Below are 19829 nucleotides of genomic sequence, written 5' to 3'. Positions count from 1 at the left end.
GAAGTGAGAATCACAAAGCTGTGCAGAAGGACAGTGACAGAAACTTTTCTATACAGCAGTGTGTATATCTGAGTGTGAGTGCAGGCACATTATAGCAGCAGTATGTGTAGCTGAGTGTGAGTGCAGGCACATTATAGCAGCAGTGTGTATAGCTGAGTGTGAGTGCAGACACATTATAGCAGCAGTGTGTATAGCTGAGTGTAAGTGCAGGCACATTATAGCAGCCAGGGCTGTGGAGTCGGAGTCATGTAGTCAAAGTCGGAGTTGGAGCTAGTTTTGGCTGAAGTCTGAGTTGGAGTCAGAGCTAGCTTTGGCTGGAGTCGGAGTCGGAAAAAAATGTTCCGAATCCAGCTTTAAAAAAAGTTTTGCTCATGAATATATATTATAAGCAACATTCTAATAGGACACTGGCCCTGTTATATAACGGTGGTCGGGGAATATATCAGTGTGTGTGTGCTATGACTACAGCAGGCTGTGTGTATGTGTGCTATGGCTGCAGCAGGCTGTGTGTGTGTGCGTGCGCACACTATGGCTGCAGCAGGCTGTGTGTGTTATGGCTTCAGCAGGCTGTGTGTATGTGTGTGTGGAGTGCGCTATGGCTGCAGCAAGCTGTGTGTGTGCTATAGCTGCAGCAGGCTGTGTGTATGTGTGTGTGTGTGTGTGTGTGCGCGCTATAGCTGCAGCAGGCTGTGTGTGTGTGTGTGTGTGTGCGCTATAGCTGCAGCAGGCTGTGTGTGTGTGTGTGTGTGTGCGCTATAGCTGCAGCAGGCTGTGTGTGTGTGTGTGTGTGTGTGTGTGTGCGTGCTATTGTGTGCCCCCACAGTGACCTTCTATATCACTGTGTGACCTCTATATCACTATGTGTGACCCCTCCTCTATATCACTATGTGTGACCCCTCTCTATATCACTATGTGTGACCCCTCTCTATATCACTATGTGTGACCCCTCTCTATATCACTATGTGTGACCCCTCTCTATATCATTATGTGTGACCCCTCTCTATATCACTATGTGTGACCTCTCTATATCACTATGTGTGACCCCTCTCTATATCACTGTGTGACCCCTCTCTATATCACTGTGACCCCTCTCTATATCACTATGTGACCCCTCTCTATATCACTGTGTGACCTCTCTATATCACTATGTGTGACCTCTCTATATCACTATGTGTGACCTCTCTATATCACTATGTGTGACCTCTCTATATCACTATGTGTGACCTCTCTCTATATCACTATGTGTGACCTCTCACTATATCACTATGTGTGACGCCTCTCTATATCACTATGTGTGACGCCTCTCTATATCACTATGTGTGACGCCTCTCTATATCACTGTGTGACCTCTCTATATCACTATGTGTGACCCCTCTCTATATCACTATGTGTGACCCCTCTCTATATCATTATGTGTGACCCCTCTCTATATCACTATGTGTGACCTCTCTCTATATCACTATGTGTGACGCCTCTCTATATCACTATGTGTGACGCCTCTCTATATCACTATGTGACCCCTCTCTATATCACTATGTGACCCCTCTCTATATCATTATGTGTGACCCCTCTCTATATCACTATGTGTGACCTCTCTATATCACTATGTGTGACCCCTCTCTATATCACTGTGTGACCCCTCTCTATATCACTGTGACCCCTCTCTATATCACTATGTGACCCCTCTCTATATCACTGTGTGACCTCTCTATATCACTATGTGTGACCTCTCTATATCACTATGTGTGACCTCTCTATATCACTATGTGTGACCTCTCTATATCACTATGTGTGACCTCTCTCTATATCACTATGTGTGACCTCTCACTATATCACTATGTGTGACGCCTCTCTATATCACTATGTGTGACGCCTCTCTATATCACTATGTGTGACGCCTCTCTATATCACTATGTGTGACCTCTCTATATCACTATGTGTGACCCCTCTCTATATCACTATGTGTGACCCCTCTCTATATCATTATGTGTGACCCCTCTCTATATCACTATGTGTGACCTCTCTCTATATCACTATGTGTGACGCCTCTCTATATCACTATGTGTGACGCCTCTCTATATCACTATGTGACCCCTCTCTATATCACTATGTGACCCCTCTCTATATCACTATGTGTGACGCCTCTCTATATCACTATGTGTGACCCCTCTCTATATCACTATGTGTGACGCCTCTCTATATCACTATGTGTGACCTCTCTATATCACTATGTGTGACCCCTCTCTATATCACTATGTGTGACGCCTCTCTATATCACTGTGTGACCTCTCTATATCACTATGTGTGACCCCTCTCTATATCACTGTGTGACCTCTCTCTATATCACTATGTGTGACCCCTCTCTCTATATCACTGTGTGACCCCTCTCTATATCACTGTGTGACCCCTCTCTATATCACTATGTGTGACCCCTCTCTATATCACTATGTGTGACCCCTCTCTATATCACTATGTGTGACCCCTCTCTATATCACTATGTGTGACCTCTCTATATCACTATGTGTGACCTCTCTCTATATCACTATGTGTGACCTCTCTATATCACTATGTGTGACCCCTCTCTATATCACTATGTGTGACCCCTCTCTATATCACTATGTGTGACCCCTCTCTATATCACTATGTGTGACCCCTCTCTATATCACTATGTGTGACCCCTCTCTATATCAATATGTGTGACCCCCCTCTATATCACTATGTGTGACCCCCTGTATATCACTATGTGTGACCCCTTTCTATATCACTATGTGTGACCTAGGGCTGGGCGATATTGGCCTAAATCAATATCGCGGTTTATCGCATATGTAGCTGCGGTAACGATAATTCAACGATAATTATGACACGCCCCTTTTGTAAGCCACAACCCTTTTTACAAGCCACACCCACTTGGCCGTGCCAAACTGGGGATATTTTGTTTCAATAAAGTTAAAAAAAAAAAAAAAAAAAGTACAGTAACTTAATGAGCAGCAACCCAAGCTATGTACACACTATAGGACTTGTATACACAGGTATACAGCTACGTAAACCCTACAGGACACAGAGTATAACTGATGGGTATACAGTATATACAGATGACAGTGCAGGAATATACAGTATAAATGATGGGTAAAGATTATATTATATATAGGTGACAGTACAAAGGCATTGTTATGGGGACACTATTAGTAACACATTATAGGGGGGCTGTAAATGGCACTGCGCTCAGACACGCCATGGAGATATCTATCTATCTATCATCTATCATCTATCTATCTCTCTCCTATCTATCTATCTCCTATCTATCTATCTATCTATCTATCTATCTCCTATCTATCTATCTCCTATCTATCTATCTATCTCCTATCTATCTATCTCCTATCTATCTATCTATCTCCTATCTATCTATCTATCTATCTATCTATCTCCTATCTATCTATCTATCTATCTATCTATCTATCTATCTATCTATCTCCTATTTATCTATCTATCTATCTATCTCCTATCTATCTATCTATCTATCTATCTATCTATCTATCTCCTATCTATCTATCTATCTATCTATCTATCTATCTATCTATCTCCTATCTATCTATCTATCTATCTATCTATCTCCTATCTATCTATCTCCTATCTATCTATCTATCTCCTATCTATCTCCTACCTATCTCCTATCTATCTATCTATCTATCTATCTATCTATCTCCTATCTATCTATCTATCTATCTATCTATCTATCTATCTATCTATCTCCTATCTATCTATCTATCTATCTATCTATCTATCTATCTCCTATCTATCTATCTATCTATCTATCTATCTATCATCTATCATCTATCTATCTCTCTCCTATCTATCTATCTCCTATCTATCTATCTATCTATCTATCTCCTATCTATCTCCTATCTATCTATCTATCTATCTATCTCCTATCTATCTCCTATCTATCTATCATCTATCTATCTATCTCTCTCCTATCTATCTATCTATCTATCTCCTATCTATCTATCTATCTATCTCCTATCTATCTATCTATCTCCTATCTATCTCCTATCTATCTATCTCCTATCTCCTATCTATCTATCTCCTATCTATCTATCTATCTCCTATCTATCTCCTATCTATCTATCTCCTATCTATCTATCTATCTATCTCCTATCTATCTATCATCTATCTCCTATCTATCTATCTATCTATCTATCTATCTATCTATCTATCTATCTATCTCCTATCTATCTCCTATCTATCTATCTATCTATCTATCTATCTATCTATCTATCTATCTCCTATCTCCTATCTATCTCCTATCTATCTATCTATCCATCTCCTATCTATCTATCTATCTATCTATCTATCTCCTATCTATCTATCTATCTCCTATCCATCTATCTATCTATCTATCCATCTCCTATCTATCTATCTATCTATCTCCTATCTATCTATCTATCTATCTATCTATCTATCTATCTCCTATCTATCTATCTATCCATCTCCTATCTATCTATCTATCTATCTCCTATCTATCTATCTATCTATCTATCTATCTCCTATCCATCTATCTATCTATCTATCTATCTATCTATCTCCTATCTATCTATCTATCTATCTATCTATCTATCTCCTATCTATCTATCTATCTATCTATCTATCTATCTATCTCTCCTATCTCTCTCATCTATCTATCTATCTATCTCTCCTATCTCTCTCCTCTATCTATCTCCTATCTATCTATCTCCTATCTATCTATCTATCTATCTATCTCCTATCCATCTATCTATCTATCTATCCATCTCCTATCTATCTATCTCCTATCCATCTATCTATCTATCTCCTATCCATCTATCTATCTATCTATCTATCTATCTATCTATCTATCTATCTATCTATCTCTATCTATCTATCTCCTATCTATCTATCTATCCATCTCCTATCTATCTATCTATCTATCTATCTATCTATCTATCTATCTATCTCCTATCTATCTATCTCCTATCTATCTATCTCCTATCTATCTATCTCCTATCTATCTATCTATCTATCTATCTATCTATCCATCTCCTATCTATCTATCTATCTATCTATCTATCTATCTCCTATCTATCTATCTATCTATCTCCTATCTATCTATCTCCTATCTATCTATCTATCTATCTATCTCTCCTATCTCTCTCCTCTATCTATCTATCTATCTATCTATCTCCTATCTATCTATCTATCTATCTATCTATCTATCTATCTATCTATCTCCTATCTATCTATCTATCTATCTATCTATCTATCTCCTATCTATCTCCTACCTATCTCCTATCTATCTCCTATCTATCTATCTATCTATCTATCCATCTCCTATCTCCTATCTATCTATCTATCTATCTATCTATCTATCTATCTCCTATCTATCTATCTCCTATCTATCTCCTATCTATCTATCTCCTATCATCTATCTATCTATCTATCTATCTATCTATCTATCCATCTCCTATCTATCTATCTATCTATCTATCTATCTCCTATCTATCTATCTATCTCCTATCTATCTATCTCCTATCTATCTATCTATCTATCTATCTATCTATCTATCTATCTATCTCCTATCTATCTCCTATCTATCTCCTATCTATCTCCTACCTATCTCCTATCTATCTCCTATCTATCTATCTATCTATCCATCTCCTATCTATCTATCTATCTATCTATCTATCTATCTATCTATCTATCTATCTCCTATCTATCTCCTATCTATCTATCTCCTATCATCTATCTATCTATCTATCTATCTATCTATCTATCTATCTATCCATCTCCTATCTATCTATCTATCTATCTATCTATCTATCTATCTATCTATCTCCTATCTATCTCCTATCTATCTATCTATCTATTTCCCTATCTCCTATCTATCTATCTATCTATCTATCTATCTATCTATCTATCTATCTATCTATTTCCTATCTATCTCTCCTATCTATCTATCTATCTATCTATCTATCTATCTATCTATCTATTTCCTATCTATCTATCTCCTATCTATCTATCTATCTATCTATCTATCTATCTATCTATCTATCTATCTCCTATCTATCTCTCCTATCTATCTATCTATCTATCTATCTATCTATCTCCTATCTATCTCTCCTATCTATCTATCTATCTATCTATCTATCTATCTATCTATCTCCTATCTATCTATCTATCTATCTATCTATCTATCTATCTATCTCCTATCTATCTATCTCTCCTATCTATCTATCTCCTATCTATCTATCTCTCTCCTCTATCTATCTATCTCTCCTATCTATCTATCTATCTCTCTCTCTCTCCTCTATATCTCTCCCTCCTCTCTCTCTCTCTCTCTCTTCTATCTCCATCCTCGTTACATGTCCCCTTTAAATCTCTGGCAGGATGCCGGGCGGGGAGGCGGTCCCACGGGAAGGACAGGTTAGAGGCCGCTGGGATGGACAGGAGGGAGCGGGGCCAGTCTCACACTCCCGCAAGTTCGGGGAGCCCCTGCAACGTGCGGGCAGGCATTCTCACACACCGGGCAGCAGTGATGGACGGACGTGCGGGGGCCGGTCTGATACGTCGGGCAGCTGGGGGACCGCTGGGACGGGCGGAGAGGCAGTCCGACACGCCGTACAGCATACCTCCCAACCGTCCCGGATTTCGCGGGACAGTCCCGTTTTCGGGGTTCTGTCCCGCGGTCCCGGAACGGCCCCCCGCGTCCCGCAATATATGTGGCCCCAGCGAAAAAACAATAAACCAGTAACTCACCTGTCCTCCGGTCCCAGCAGCTCCTCTCCCGGCAAAGCGCGCACTCCCGTCATCCTCCGGGGCGGGCAGCGGGGTACAGAGTCACTGACAGTACCGGAAGTAATTCATATAGAGGCTGCAGGTCACTTCCGGCACAGTCAGTGTCTCTGTACCCTGCTGTCCGCCCCGGAGGATGACGGGAGTGCGCGCTCTGCCGGGAGTGCGCGCTCTGCCGGGAGAGGAGCTGCTGGGACCGGCGGACAGGTGAGTTACTGTTTTTTTCCGCTGGGGCCACACTAATGGGGGGATTGACTACTCTGTGGGGCGCTATATGGGGGCATTGGCTACTATGTGGGGCACTATATGGGGGATTGGCTACTATGTGGGGCATATATGGGGGATTGGCTACTATGTGGGGCACTATATGGGGGATTGGCTACTATGTGGGGCATATATGGGGGATTGGCTACTATGTGGGGCACTATATGGGGGATTGGCTACTATGTGGGGCACTATATGGGGATTGGCTACTATGTGGGGTATATATGGGGGCATTGGCTACTATGTGGGGCATATTTGGGGGCATTGGCTACTATGTGGGCACTCTATGGGGGATTGGCTACTATGTGGGGCACTCTATGGGGGCATTGGCTACTATGTGGGGCATATTTGGGGGCATTGGCTACTATGTGGGCACTCTATGGGGGATTGGCTACTATGTGGGGCACTCTATGGGGGCATTGGCTACTATGTGGGGCACTATATGGGGATTGGCTACTATGTGGGGCACTATATGGGGGGATTGTCTACTATGTGGGCACTATATGGGGGATTGGCTACTATGTGGGGCACTATATGGGGGCATTGGCTACTATGTGGGGCACTATATGGGGGCATTGGCTACTATGTGGGGCACTATATGGGGGATTGGATAATATGTGGGGCACTATATGGGGGCATTAGCTACTATGTGGGGCACTATGTGGGGATTGGCTACTATGTGGGGCACTATATGGGGGCATTAGCTACTATGTGGGGCACTATGTGGGGATTGGCTACTATGTGGGCACTATATGGGGGGATTGGCTACTATGTGGGGCACTATATGGGGGGATTGGCTACTATGTGGGGTACTATATGGGGATTGGCTACTATGTCGGGCACTATGTGGGGATTGGCTACTATGTGGGGCACTATATGGGGGGATTGGCTACTATGTGGGGTACTATATGGGGATTGGCTACTATGTCGGGCACTATATGGAGGCATTGGCTACTATGTGGGGCACTATATGGGGGCATTGGCTACTATGTGGGGCATTGGATACTATGTGGGGCACTGTGGGGGATTGGATTCTATGTGGGGCACTATGTGGGGGATTGGATACTATGTGGGGCATATATGGGGGCATTGGATACTATGTGGGGCACTATAATTGGGGATTGGATACTATATAGGGCATTTTTTAAGGGAATTGGATACTATATATGGCACTATTCAGTCAGCAGCATGTGGTGACTGTAGGGGAGTGTCTGGAGGGTTGCTATGGGGGCGTGGCTATGGAGGGTCGCTATGGGGGTGTGGCTATGGGGACCACGGCGCACATGTCCCTCTTTGCTCTTTGCAAAAGTTGGGAGGTATGCGTACAGGTTGGGGCCCGCTGACATGGACAGCGGGGTGGGTAGGTAGGCGGGCGCTCTGACACGCCAGGCGGAGGATGGACGGGGGGCTTGGGGTGGAGAGGAGAGAGGCGCTCAGACATACAGTGCAAATCTCCTATGTGCTGTCTGTGCGTCCCTGCACAGACAGCACACAGGAGACCTTCAACCTGTGCAGCTCAGCGCTCAGACGGGTTGATAGTGAAAATACCGCAGATACCGTCCTGGCAAAGTTAAGCTCGGTTAATCGACGCCAGTGACGGTATCGGTATTTTCACGGTATACCGCCCAGCCCTAGTGTGACCCCTCTATATCACTATAGCTGACCTCTATATTACAGGGATCTGGCATTATTATCAGTGTATCTTTAAGTATGGTGAATATTTAGTTAGAAACATAGAAGATTGTCAGCAGGAAAAGCCCCCCTGCTCCATCTAGTCTAGTTGTGACTAGTTCAGGACATGGAGGCTGGAGACTGGCTGCATCCACTGCACACACAGGAGAAGCTGCTGTATATACAGTATATATTCCCTCAGAAGTCGCCCCAAGATCATGTAGGACATTAGGGAGAAGCTGCTGAGCCAGTTTGATAGATAACTCCCCTGGTATTTGACCGGCCATTTATCAAGGAGCAGGAGTCAGAGTTAGGAGTCAGTCCTGATAAAATTCAGGAGTCTGAGTCGGAGCTGCGGCTTACCGACTCCACAGCCCTGATAGCAGCAGTGTGTATAGCCAAGTCTAAGTGCAGGCACATTATAGCAGCAGTGTGTATAGCTGAGTGTGAGTGCAGGCACATTATAGCAGCAGTGTGTATAGCCAAGTCTAAGTGAAGGCACATTATAGCAGCAGTGTGTATAGCTGAGTGTAAGTGCAGGCAGATTATAGCAGCAGTGTGTATAGCTGAGTGTGAGTGCAGGCACATTATAGCAGCAGTGTGTATAGCCAAGTCTAAGTGCAGGCACATTATAGCAGCAGTGTGTATAGCTGAGTGTAAGTGCAGGCACATTATAGCAGCAGTATGTATAGCTGAGTGTAAGTGCAGGCACATTATAGCAGCAGTGTGTATAGCTGAGTGTAAGTGCAGGCAGATTATAGCAGCAGTGTGTATAGCTGAGTGTAAGTGTAGGCAGATTATAGCAGGAATGGAGAGGATGGGAAACACAAGGACTGACAGAGACTTCAGGGAGCATGAAGTAATAAGCACTAATTGTGGCGCTCTCTTCCCATTGGCTGCAGGCAGTACAAGGCACCGGATTGGCTTTTATCGCCTTCACGGAGGCAATGACTCACTTTCCAGCCTCTCCTTTCTGGTCGGTCATGTTCTTCTTCATGTTGATCAATCTTGGTCTTGGAAGTATGATCGGCACCATGTCCGGTATCACTACTCCTCTCATTGACACCTTTAAAGTGAGAAAAGAAGTCTTGACAGGTAAGTCCGGCCGAGGCCTCTGTGCATGGAGACAACCTACTGCAATCTAGCCAAAGGAGCTAAGAAATCAGTACTAATAAAGCCCATTGATATAGATGGAACATTGGGGAGGGTTGTCTTCAGCCTTCAATGGATAGAGATTAGCACAGATTTCTAATCGGGGGGCTTATTGGGGTATATTATGTGGCTTCTCTATCCATCCACAATCATTGCTGTATCAGAGTCTCCAATGTGTTACTCTTTGTAGCCCATTTCCCCTCCAGCTTCCCATCATCTGTGCTAAACTTTCCAGTGGAGACACTGAGCTCCTGTGACATGGCGGACACTGAGCTCCTGTGACATGGCGGACACTGAGCTCCTGTGACATGGCGGACACTGAGCTCCTGTGACATGGCGGACACTGAGCTCCTGTGACATGGCGGACACTGAGCTCCTGTGACATGGCGGACACTGAGCTCCTGTGACATGGCGGACACTGAGCTCCTGTGACATGGCGGACACTGAGCTCCTGTGACATGGCGGACACTGAGCTCCTGTGACATGGCGGACACTGAGCTCCTGTGACATGGCGGACACTGAGCTCCTGTGACATGGCGGACACTGAGCTCCTGTGACATGGCGGACACTGAGCTCCTGTGACATGGCGGACACTGAGCTCCTGTGACATGGCGGACACTGAGCTCCTGTGACATGGCGGACACTGAGCTCCTGTGACATGGCGGACACTGAGCTCCTGTGACATGGCGGACACTGAGCTCCTGTGACATGGCGGACACTGAGCTCCTGTGACATGGCGGACACTGAGCTCCTGTGACATGGCGGACACTGAGCTCCTGTGACATGGCGGACACTGAGCTCCTGTGACATGGCGGACACTGAGCTCCTGTGACATGGCGGACACTGAGCTCCTGTGACATGGCGGACACTGAGCTCCTGTGACATGGCGGACACTGAGCTCCTGTGACATGGCGGACACTGAGCTCCTGTGACATGGCGGACACTGAGCTCCTGTGACATGGCGGACACTGAGCTCCTGTGACATGGCGGACACTGAGCTCCTGTGACATGGCGGACACTGAGCTCCTGTGACATGGCGGACACTGAGCTCCTGACCTGAGTTGCATATAGAGCAGTACTGTGGGAATGTCCCATTGCGGCTTCATCCATGTGCATTGCAGATAACTTGGTTCATGTCTGATAAAACGAACGTTCACCCGATCTGTAGCGTCTGAGTAGAAGTATTACTATAAATGCGCAGAATCATTATTTATTGTAATATATTTTTCTATTTATATCGGCCCAAATTGATCAATCGGCAAATAGGTTTCAGACAGATAGCAGCCTATGGCGTATATGTATACCTGTAGACCTCCCAATAGTAGTCTTACACTTAACTCTCTACAGCAAACAAGCTATCACCATAAATATTACTATCATGTTGTTACTGAATAAGACCAGATAATACCACCACCACAAATATCACCATACTCTTACTGTACAAAGACCATTATTACCAATAATAACTCCACAGAAGAGATAAATATTACTGCCACACCCTGACAGTAATAACTAAATTTTACCACTATACTGCTAGTGACTAAAAATCACTGTACAGCACTACCGACATATAGGGATTACAGTGCAGTTACATCCAGTGACTCCCAGGTTCTTCCTCACCTTTGACCAGAATTGTTCACTTTCCCTTTTCATCTGAATCAGAAAGCCATTAAGAATTATTCCAGCCATCAATCAACTTTGCAAAATCAGATAAAAACGGCTCTGCATGTTTCCAACATTCTCCTCACCTCTATACAAACTCCCGATCCACAGTGCCCCATTAAATCCCACACAGGTGTTAACCCACCATGTGATTCCACACTATAAATACTACCTTTTTGCCTCCTCACTTTAATAAGACTACTGCCCCAACATTATTAGGCCATGTTCACATGGTGTAAGACACCGGCCGCTACGTGACCCGGACGGATCAAGGAATGGTCAGTGTCAGAGAAGATCATCCCGGCCGGTACTGCAGTATGATGATGATCTGCACTCCTGCTGAAGTCAGAGAGGCGCATGCAGGCGCATCCATGCGTGCCCGAATCCGAATTCGCCGCTGCACACATTTGAACGTGCGGCTGGGGCTGTACGCTCCATTGTGTGCACTGACATGCAGTTTCTTGCGGCGCCGCTAGGGATCCCACCCGGAATGTATACTATGTGTGTGTGTATATAATATGTGTGTGTGTGTACTCCAGCCGGGATTCCCTAGAAGGCAGCACTACGTAAGTTCCGTAGTAGTCACGAAAATTGTTACAACGGCCGTGATTATTATGAAACCTAGCGAGCGTGAACATAGCCTAATAATGCTCCTTCTGTGCCCTTACATTACATTATAATAATATCCCTTCTGTGCATCCAGACTATTAAAAATGACCTTTGGTTCCAGGTAATAGTAATGCCCAATGCTTTATTGTCCCTTTAGTGCCCCTACATTATAATAATGTCCCTTCTCTGCCCCTACATTATAATAATGTCCCTTCTGTGCCCCTACATTATAATAATGTCCCTTCTCTGCCCCTACATTATAATAATGTCCCTTCTCTGCCCCTACATTATAATAATGCCCCTTCTCTGCCCCTAAATTATAATAATGCCCCTTATGTGCTCCTACATTATAATAATATCCCTTCTGTGCCCCTACATTATAATAATGCCCCTTCTCTGCCCCTACATTATAATAATGTCCCTTCTGTGCCCCTACAAAATAATAATGCCCCTTCTCTGCCCCTAAATTATAATAATGCCCCTTATGTGCTCCTACATTATAATAATATCCCTTCTGTGCCCCTACATTATATTAATGCCCCTTCTCTGCCCCTACATTATAATAATGCTCCTTCTCTGCCCCTACATTATATTAATGCCCCTTCTGTGCTCCTACATTATAATAATGCCCCTACATTATAATAATGCCCCTTCTGTGCCCCTACATTATAATATCCCTTCTGTGCCCCTACATTATATTAATGCCCCTTCTGTGCCCCTACATTATAATATCCCATATGTGCCCCTACATTATAATAATGCCCCTTTTGTGCCCAACATTTTAATAATGTCCCTTCTCTGCCCCTACATTATATTAATGCCCCTTCTGTGCCCCAACATAATAATAATGCCCCTTCTCTGCCCCTACATTATAATAATATCCCTTCTGTGCCCCTACATTATAATAATGCCCCTTATGTGCCCCTACATTATAATAATGCCCCTTATGTGCCCCTACATTATAATAATGCCCCTTATGTGCCCCTAAATTATAATAATTCCCCTTCTGTGCCCCTACATTATAATAATGCCCCATCTCTGCCCCTACATTGTAATGATGCCCCTTATGTGCCCCTACATTATTATAATGCCCCTTCTGTGCCCCTACATTATAATAATGCCTCTTCTCTGCCCCTACATTATAATAATGCCCTTTCTGTGCCCCTACATTATAATAATGCCCCTTCTGTGCCCCTACATGATGATAATGCCCCTTCTGTGCTCCTACATTATAATAATGCCCCTACATTATAATAATGCCCCTTCTGTGCCCCTACATTATAATAATGCCCCTTCTCTGCCCCTACATTATAATAATATCCCTTCTGTGCCCCTACATTATAATAATGCCCCTTATGTGCCCCTACATTATAATAATGCCCCTTATGTGCCCCTATTTTATAATGATTCCCCTTCTGTGCCCCTACATTATAATAATGCCCCATCTCTGCCCCTACATTGTAATGATGCCCCTTCTGTGCCCCTACATTATTATAATGCCCCTTCTGTGCCCCTACATATAATAATGCCTCTTCTCTGCCCCTACATTATAATAATGCCCCTTCTGTTCTCCTAAATTATAATAATGCCCCTTATGTGCCCCTACATTATAATAATGCCCCTTCTGTGCCCCTACATGATGATAATGCCCCTTCTGTGCTCCTACATTATAATAATGCCCCTACATTAAAATAATGCCCCTTCTGTGCCCCTACATTATAATATCCCTTCTGTGCCCCTACATTATAATAATTCCCCTTCTGTGCCCCTACATTATAATAATGCCCCTTATGTGCCCCTACATTATAATAATGCCCCTTCTGTGCCCCTACATTATAATAATGCCCCTTTTGTGCTCCTACATTATAATAATGCCCCTTCTGTGCCCCTACATGATGATAATGCCCCTTTTGTGCTCCTACATTATAATAATGCCCCTTCTGTGCCCCTACATTATAATAATGCCCCTTTTGTGCTCCTACATTATAATAATGCCCCTTCTGTGCCCCTACATGATGATAATGCCCCTTTTGTGCTCCTACATGATAATAATGCCCCTTCTGTGCTCCTACATTATAATAATGCCCCTACATTATAATAATGCCCCTTCTGTGCCCCTACATTATAATATCCCTTCTGTGCCCCTACATTATAATAATTCAGAACACACATCACATGTAGACAGGGAGAGATCTTACCCCGTCAAGCTGCCGCCTTTGGGGATCAAACTTTCTCCTGGTATTTTGAAGAAAAACTACTTCTATTGCTGCGGCAGGGCAGGGAGTCAAACGGGCATGTCCTAGATCATCTGTGCCCAGGGAAGAGGTGCTGCAGGCCTAGGGTACGGATGCTGTAGGCCATGCCAGGATGACTCCCTGACTATCCCCAAAGCGGAAGCGGCGTGAGGACCTCTATACCATGGTACCAGCGGTGTGGGGGAGGCTACTGTCAGTACAGATTTGGTTTCAAGGGGTAGTTTGGTGTAAGCTGCTATCTTATGATGCAGAGCTGTATACTCACCTGTAGCTGTATACTTACCTGTCCCGCTTTGCTGCAGCTGTCGATTCCTCTTCTTTAGAACCTCTGCTGACGTGCTGTGTGGACAGGATATGACCTCTCAGACAGTATAAATCAGAATCATCCTGTATACTAGGCCTGTTGGAGGTTTTCCTTTTCGTTGCCCTCCCCCTCAGCTCCCCCGTTAACCCTTTATGATCTCGCTGTGTCTGTTTCTTCTTCTGTCCGTGGGATGAGCCCATGTCCGTTATATGACTCACACCCCTGATATTGACGGCAGCGGCTCAGTCCAGGCCTTTGTGTATAGAAATAGGTGAGCGACCCTGGAGCATGCTGGACTCCATCCGAGCCCAATCGTTTGGCATCTGATTAGCGGGGGCTGCTGAACTTGGATAAAGCCCTAAGGCTATGTGGGAATCATGGATATAGTCATTGGCTGTATCCATGTTCTCCAGACAACCTTAGGGCTTTATCCAAGTTCAGCAGCCACCGCTAATCAAATACCGAACGATCGGATTCGGATGGAGTCCAGCTGCTCCAGGGTCGCTCATCTCTATATAGGAATCTTATGTGGCCGCCTTCAGGCCGTAGCTCCTTCATGTATATGTCTTCTCGATGTTTGTCTCATCTTTCTTCCTGCTTCTTCCTTCTCTCCCTCCTTCTCTCCCTCCTTCCTCCTCTTTTCCTTTTCCTATTCCGGAGAATTCAGAAACAGAGAATAAAATTTTTAGTGGTAAAATGTTTGGTTGAAATGTCTGAGGTGACTGATTACTTCGAGGGATTTTATCGCCTGCTTATTTGCCGCCATTGTAAGACTTGCTTAGGCCTTGACAATCTATTGTTCTGTGATGTATTCTTTCCTAGATGTTTTTATTCCTTACCTGTGTGGTAGAATTACAGCTAAGCAGACTGGTATTAGCACTGACAGCACTAAACAACCAGTAGAGATGAACCAGTACCACTGGGAGGTGATGAACCCAACCACCAGCTTCCCTCTCTAGACGATGCCTGTGTGACTGCCATATCAGCATGTTCACCAACCTGGAGGGACCCGATCATCGCCATTAATGACTGCTGACATAGACCTCCTTTCCCACATTTGTAATAATGATATTTACTGGGGGTTTCCGATTTAAAAATATTTATGCTCAAAGGATAGGGGACAAGTATGAGGTCCGACATCTGTGCCCCCCCTGCCCCCAGGGGTCTACCATGTTTTCCCTGTAAATAACACTGTGTCACATGCACAGCAGGGACAGCACCTATGGTGTGGCAGCTTCCGGCCACCAGGGGAGCTCTTCACAGCACACTTGTACTGTACAGCACAGCAGGACAGCATACGGTATGGTGGCTTCTGGCCACCAGGGGGAGCTCACCACAGCAGGACAGCGTACAGTGTGACGGCTTCCGGCCACCAGGGGGAGCTCACTACAGCAGGACAGCGTACAGTATGACTGCTTCCGACCACCGGGGGAGCTCACCACAGCACACTTGTACAGCACAGCAGGACAGCGTACAGTATGGCGGCTTCCAGCCACCAGGGGGAGCTCGCCACAGCACACTCTTACAGCACAGCAGGGACATCGTACGGTATGGGGGTTTCCAGCCACCAGGGGGAGCTCACCACAGCACACTCGTACAGCACAGCAGGGACATCGTACGGTATGGGGGTTTCCAGCCACCAGGGGGAGCTCACCACAGCACACTCTTACAGCACAGCAGGGACATCCTACGGTATGGGGGTTTCCAGCCACCAGGGGGAGCTCACCACAGCACACTCTTACAGCACAGCAGGGACATCGTACGGTATGGGGGTTTCCAGCCACCAGGGGGAGCTCACCACAGCACACTCTTACAGCACAGCAGGGACATCGTACGGTATGGGGGTTTCCAGCCACCAGGGGGAGCTCACCACAGCACACTCGTACAGCACAGCAGGGACATCGTACTGTATGGGGGTTTCCAGCCACCAGGGGGAGCTCACCACAGCACACTCGTACAACACAGCAGGGACATCGTACGGTATGGGGGTTTCCAGCCACCAGGGGAGCTCACCACAGCACACTCTTACAGCACAGCAGGGACATTGTACGGTATGGGGGTTTCCAGCCACCAGGGGGAGCTCACCACAGCACACTCTTACAGCACAGCAGGGACATCGTACGGTATGGCGACTTTTTTACTTCATTCTCCCCAAGTGAATACAAACAACAGCTAGGGGTATTTACCAACAGTTAATGCGAGGGGAGTCGCACCTGGGTATAAATAGAGGGAAGTGGGAGGTATGGGGTGTTGGATGGCTTGGTACAATTAATTAGTATGTTGGTGGTGGGGTCGTAATCTTGTGTGTGTTTATCTTTTGATAATAAAAATTTAATTTGTGAGAGAGAGAGAGAACCTCCTAGTGGTCAGAACATAGCACATGGTACACATAAATATTAACCCATGCCCTTCCTCAGCTCTGCATATAAGAACATATAACCCTAAGAGACACCCCCCAGATATCTCCTACTTGTCTCCTATGCTGATTATTTTTGGATCAGACCCCCCCCTGTAAGAGTTTCAGTTCATTTGCTGGTGTGTTTAGCCATGGCATAGACTAAGTATGTGCATCAGTCTGCCGGACCTTTGGCTTAGCATGTTTATGAATGTCGGACTCAATTGATTTAATTTTTTGCAGCCAAACCATGTGGATCCTGAATGAGGAAGTTCTGGCGGCAGCTGAACTCTCCCGATCCGGCGTGGTTGCATGTATGACGTGTGTGACTGCATGTTTTCCTGTCCCATTCATGCTGCCCGCTCCCCACTGCCCTGGATAACCTCTCTTTCTGCTTGTAGTCAGCTGCTGCATCATTGCCTTCCTGCTGGGCTTGATCTTTGTTCAGCGTTCGGGGAATTATTTCGTCACCATGTTTGATGATTACTCTGCCACCCTGCCACTCACCATTGTGGTCATCCTGGAAAACATTGCCGTAGCTTGGGTGTATGGCACAAAGAAGTAAGAATCCTCCTCCTCCCCCCTGTCTGTCTGTCACCCCCTCTAACACCTGACATCAGCTTCTCTCTGCCAGTCGGCTCTGATCAGAGGGGAACCAACTTATAGGGAATTCTGCCGAACCTTCAACCTGACGAACGCTGCCCGGAAAAGATGGCGCATGACTGGCCCGATCTGGCTGCAGACTATGGGCCCTGGTACACTAGAAGATTTGTCAGCCAGGGGTCTGGGATATGTGTATATATTGGGGGTCTGGGATATGTGTATATATTGGGGGTCTGGGATATGTGTATATATTGGGGGTCTGGGATATGTGTATATATTGGGGGTCTAAGATATGTGTATATATCTGTATATATATATATTGGGGGTCTGGGATATGTGTATATATACTGTATATTGGGGGTCTGGGATATGTATATATATATTGGGGGTCTGGGATATGTATATATATATTGGGGGTCTGGGATATGTGTATATATTGGGGGTCTGGGATATGTGTATATATTGGGGGTCTGGGATATGTGTATATATTGGGGGTCTGGGATATGTGTATATATTGGGGGTCTGGGATATGTGTATATATTGGGGGTCTGGGATATGTGTATATATTGGGGGTCTGGGATATGTGTATATATTGGGGGTCTGGGATATGTGTATATATTTATTGGGGGTCTGGGATATGTGTATATATTTATTGGGGGTCTGGGATATGTGTATATATCTGTATATATATATATATATTGGGGGTCTGGGATATGTGTATATATACTGTATATTGGGGGTCTGGGATATGTGTATATATACTGTATATTGGGGGGTCTGGGATATGTGTATATATTGGTGGTCTGGGATATGTGTATATGTATATTGCGGGTCTGAAATATGTGTGTGTATATATACATTGGGGTCTGGGATGTGTGTGTGTGTGTGTTTTTGTGTGTATATACACACTCACCGGCCACTTTATTAGGTACACCATGCTAGTAACGGGTTGGACCCCCTTTTGCCCTCAGAACTGCCCCAATTCTTGGTGGCATAGATACAACAAGGTGCTGGAAGCTTCCTCAGAGATTTTGGTCCATAGTGACATGATGACATCACACAGTTGCCGCAGATTTGTCGGCTGCACATCCATGATGCCAATCTCCCGTTCCACCACATCCCAAAGATGCTCTATTGGATTGAGATCTGGTGACTGTGGAGGCCATTGGAGTACAGTGACCTCATTGTCATGTTCAAGAAACCAGTCTGAGATGATTCTAGCTTTATGACATGGCGCATTATCCTGCTGAAAGTCGCCATCAGATGTTGGGTCCATTGTGGTCATAAAGGGATGGACATGGTCAGCAACAATACTCAGGTAGGCTGTGGCATTGCAACCATGCTCAATTGGTACCAAGGGGCCCAAAGAGTGCCAAGAAAATATTCCCCCCACCATGACACCACCACCACCAGCCTGAACCGTTGATACAAGGCAGGATGGATCCAAGCTTTCATGTTGTTGACGCCAAATTCTGACCCTACCATCCGAATGTCGCAGCAGAAATCGAGACTCATCAGACCAGGCAACGTTTTTCCAATCTTCTACTGTCCAATTTCGATGAGCTTGTGCAAATTGTAGCCTCAGTTTCCTGTTCTTAGCTGAGCGGAGTGGCACCCGGTGTGGTCTTCTGCTGCTGTAGCCCATCTGTCTCAGAGTTGGCCGTACTGTGCGTTCAGAGATGCTCTTCTGCCTACCTTGGCTGTAACGGTTGGCTATTTGAGTCACTGTTGCCTTTCTATCAGCTCGAACCAGTCTGCCCATTCTCCTCTGACCTCTGGCATCAACAAGGCATTTCCGCCCACAGAACTGCCGCTCACTGGATGGTTTTTCTTTTTCGGACCATTCTCTGTAAACCCTAGAGATGGTTGTGCGTGAAAATCCCAGTAGATCAGCAGTTTCTGAAATACTCAGACCAGCCCTTCTGGCACCAACAACCATGCCACGTTCAAAGGCCCTCAAATCACCTTTCTTCCCCATACTGATGCTCGGTTTGAACTGCAGGAGATTGTCTTGACCATGTCTACATGCCTAAATGCACTGAGTTGCCGCCATGTGATTGGCTGATTAGAAATTATGTGGTAACGTGCAGTTGGACAAGTGTACCTAATA

General features: G+C 45.1%; 1 protein-coding gene across 6 annotated transcripts in view; it reads left to right on the top strand.

Annotated features, from left to right (window-relative positions):
* SLC6A17 (solute carrier family 6 member 17) overlaps nt 1-19829 on the top strand; it is a 118767-nt gene that overhangs the window by 85337 nt on the left and 13601 nt on the right. For all 6 annotated transcript variants that reach the window (XM_069944800.1, XM_069944799.1, XM_069944801.1 and 3 more), the window contains 2 exons: nt 9642-9834; nt 17518-17677. In XM_069944800.1, coding sequence (XP_069800901.1) covers nt 9642-9834; nt 17518-17677 — 353 coding nt within the window. The remainder of the gene's footprint in view (nt 1-9641; nt 9835-17517; nt 17678-19829) is intronic.

This window comes from Dendropsophus ebraccatus, chromosome 11, assembly GCF_027789765.1.
Source record: "Dendropsophus ebraccatus isolate aDenEbr1 chromosome 11, aDenEbr1.pat, whole genome shotgun sequence".
NCBI classification, from domain to species: Eukaryota; Metazoa; Chordata; class Amphibia; order Anura; family Hylidae; genus Dendropsophus; species Dendropsophus ebraccatus.
This window is presented reverse-complemented; position numbering and strand designations above follow the sequence as displayed.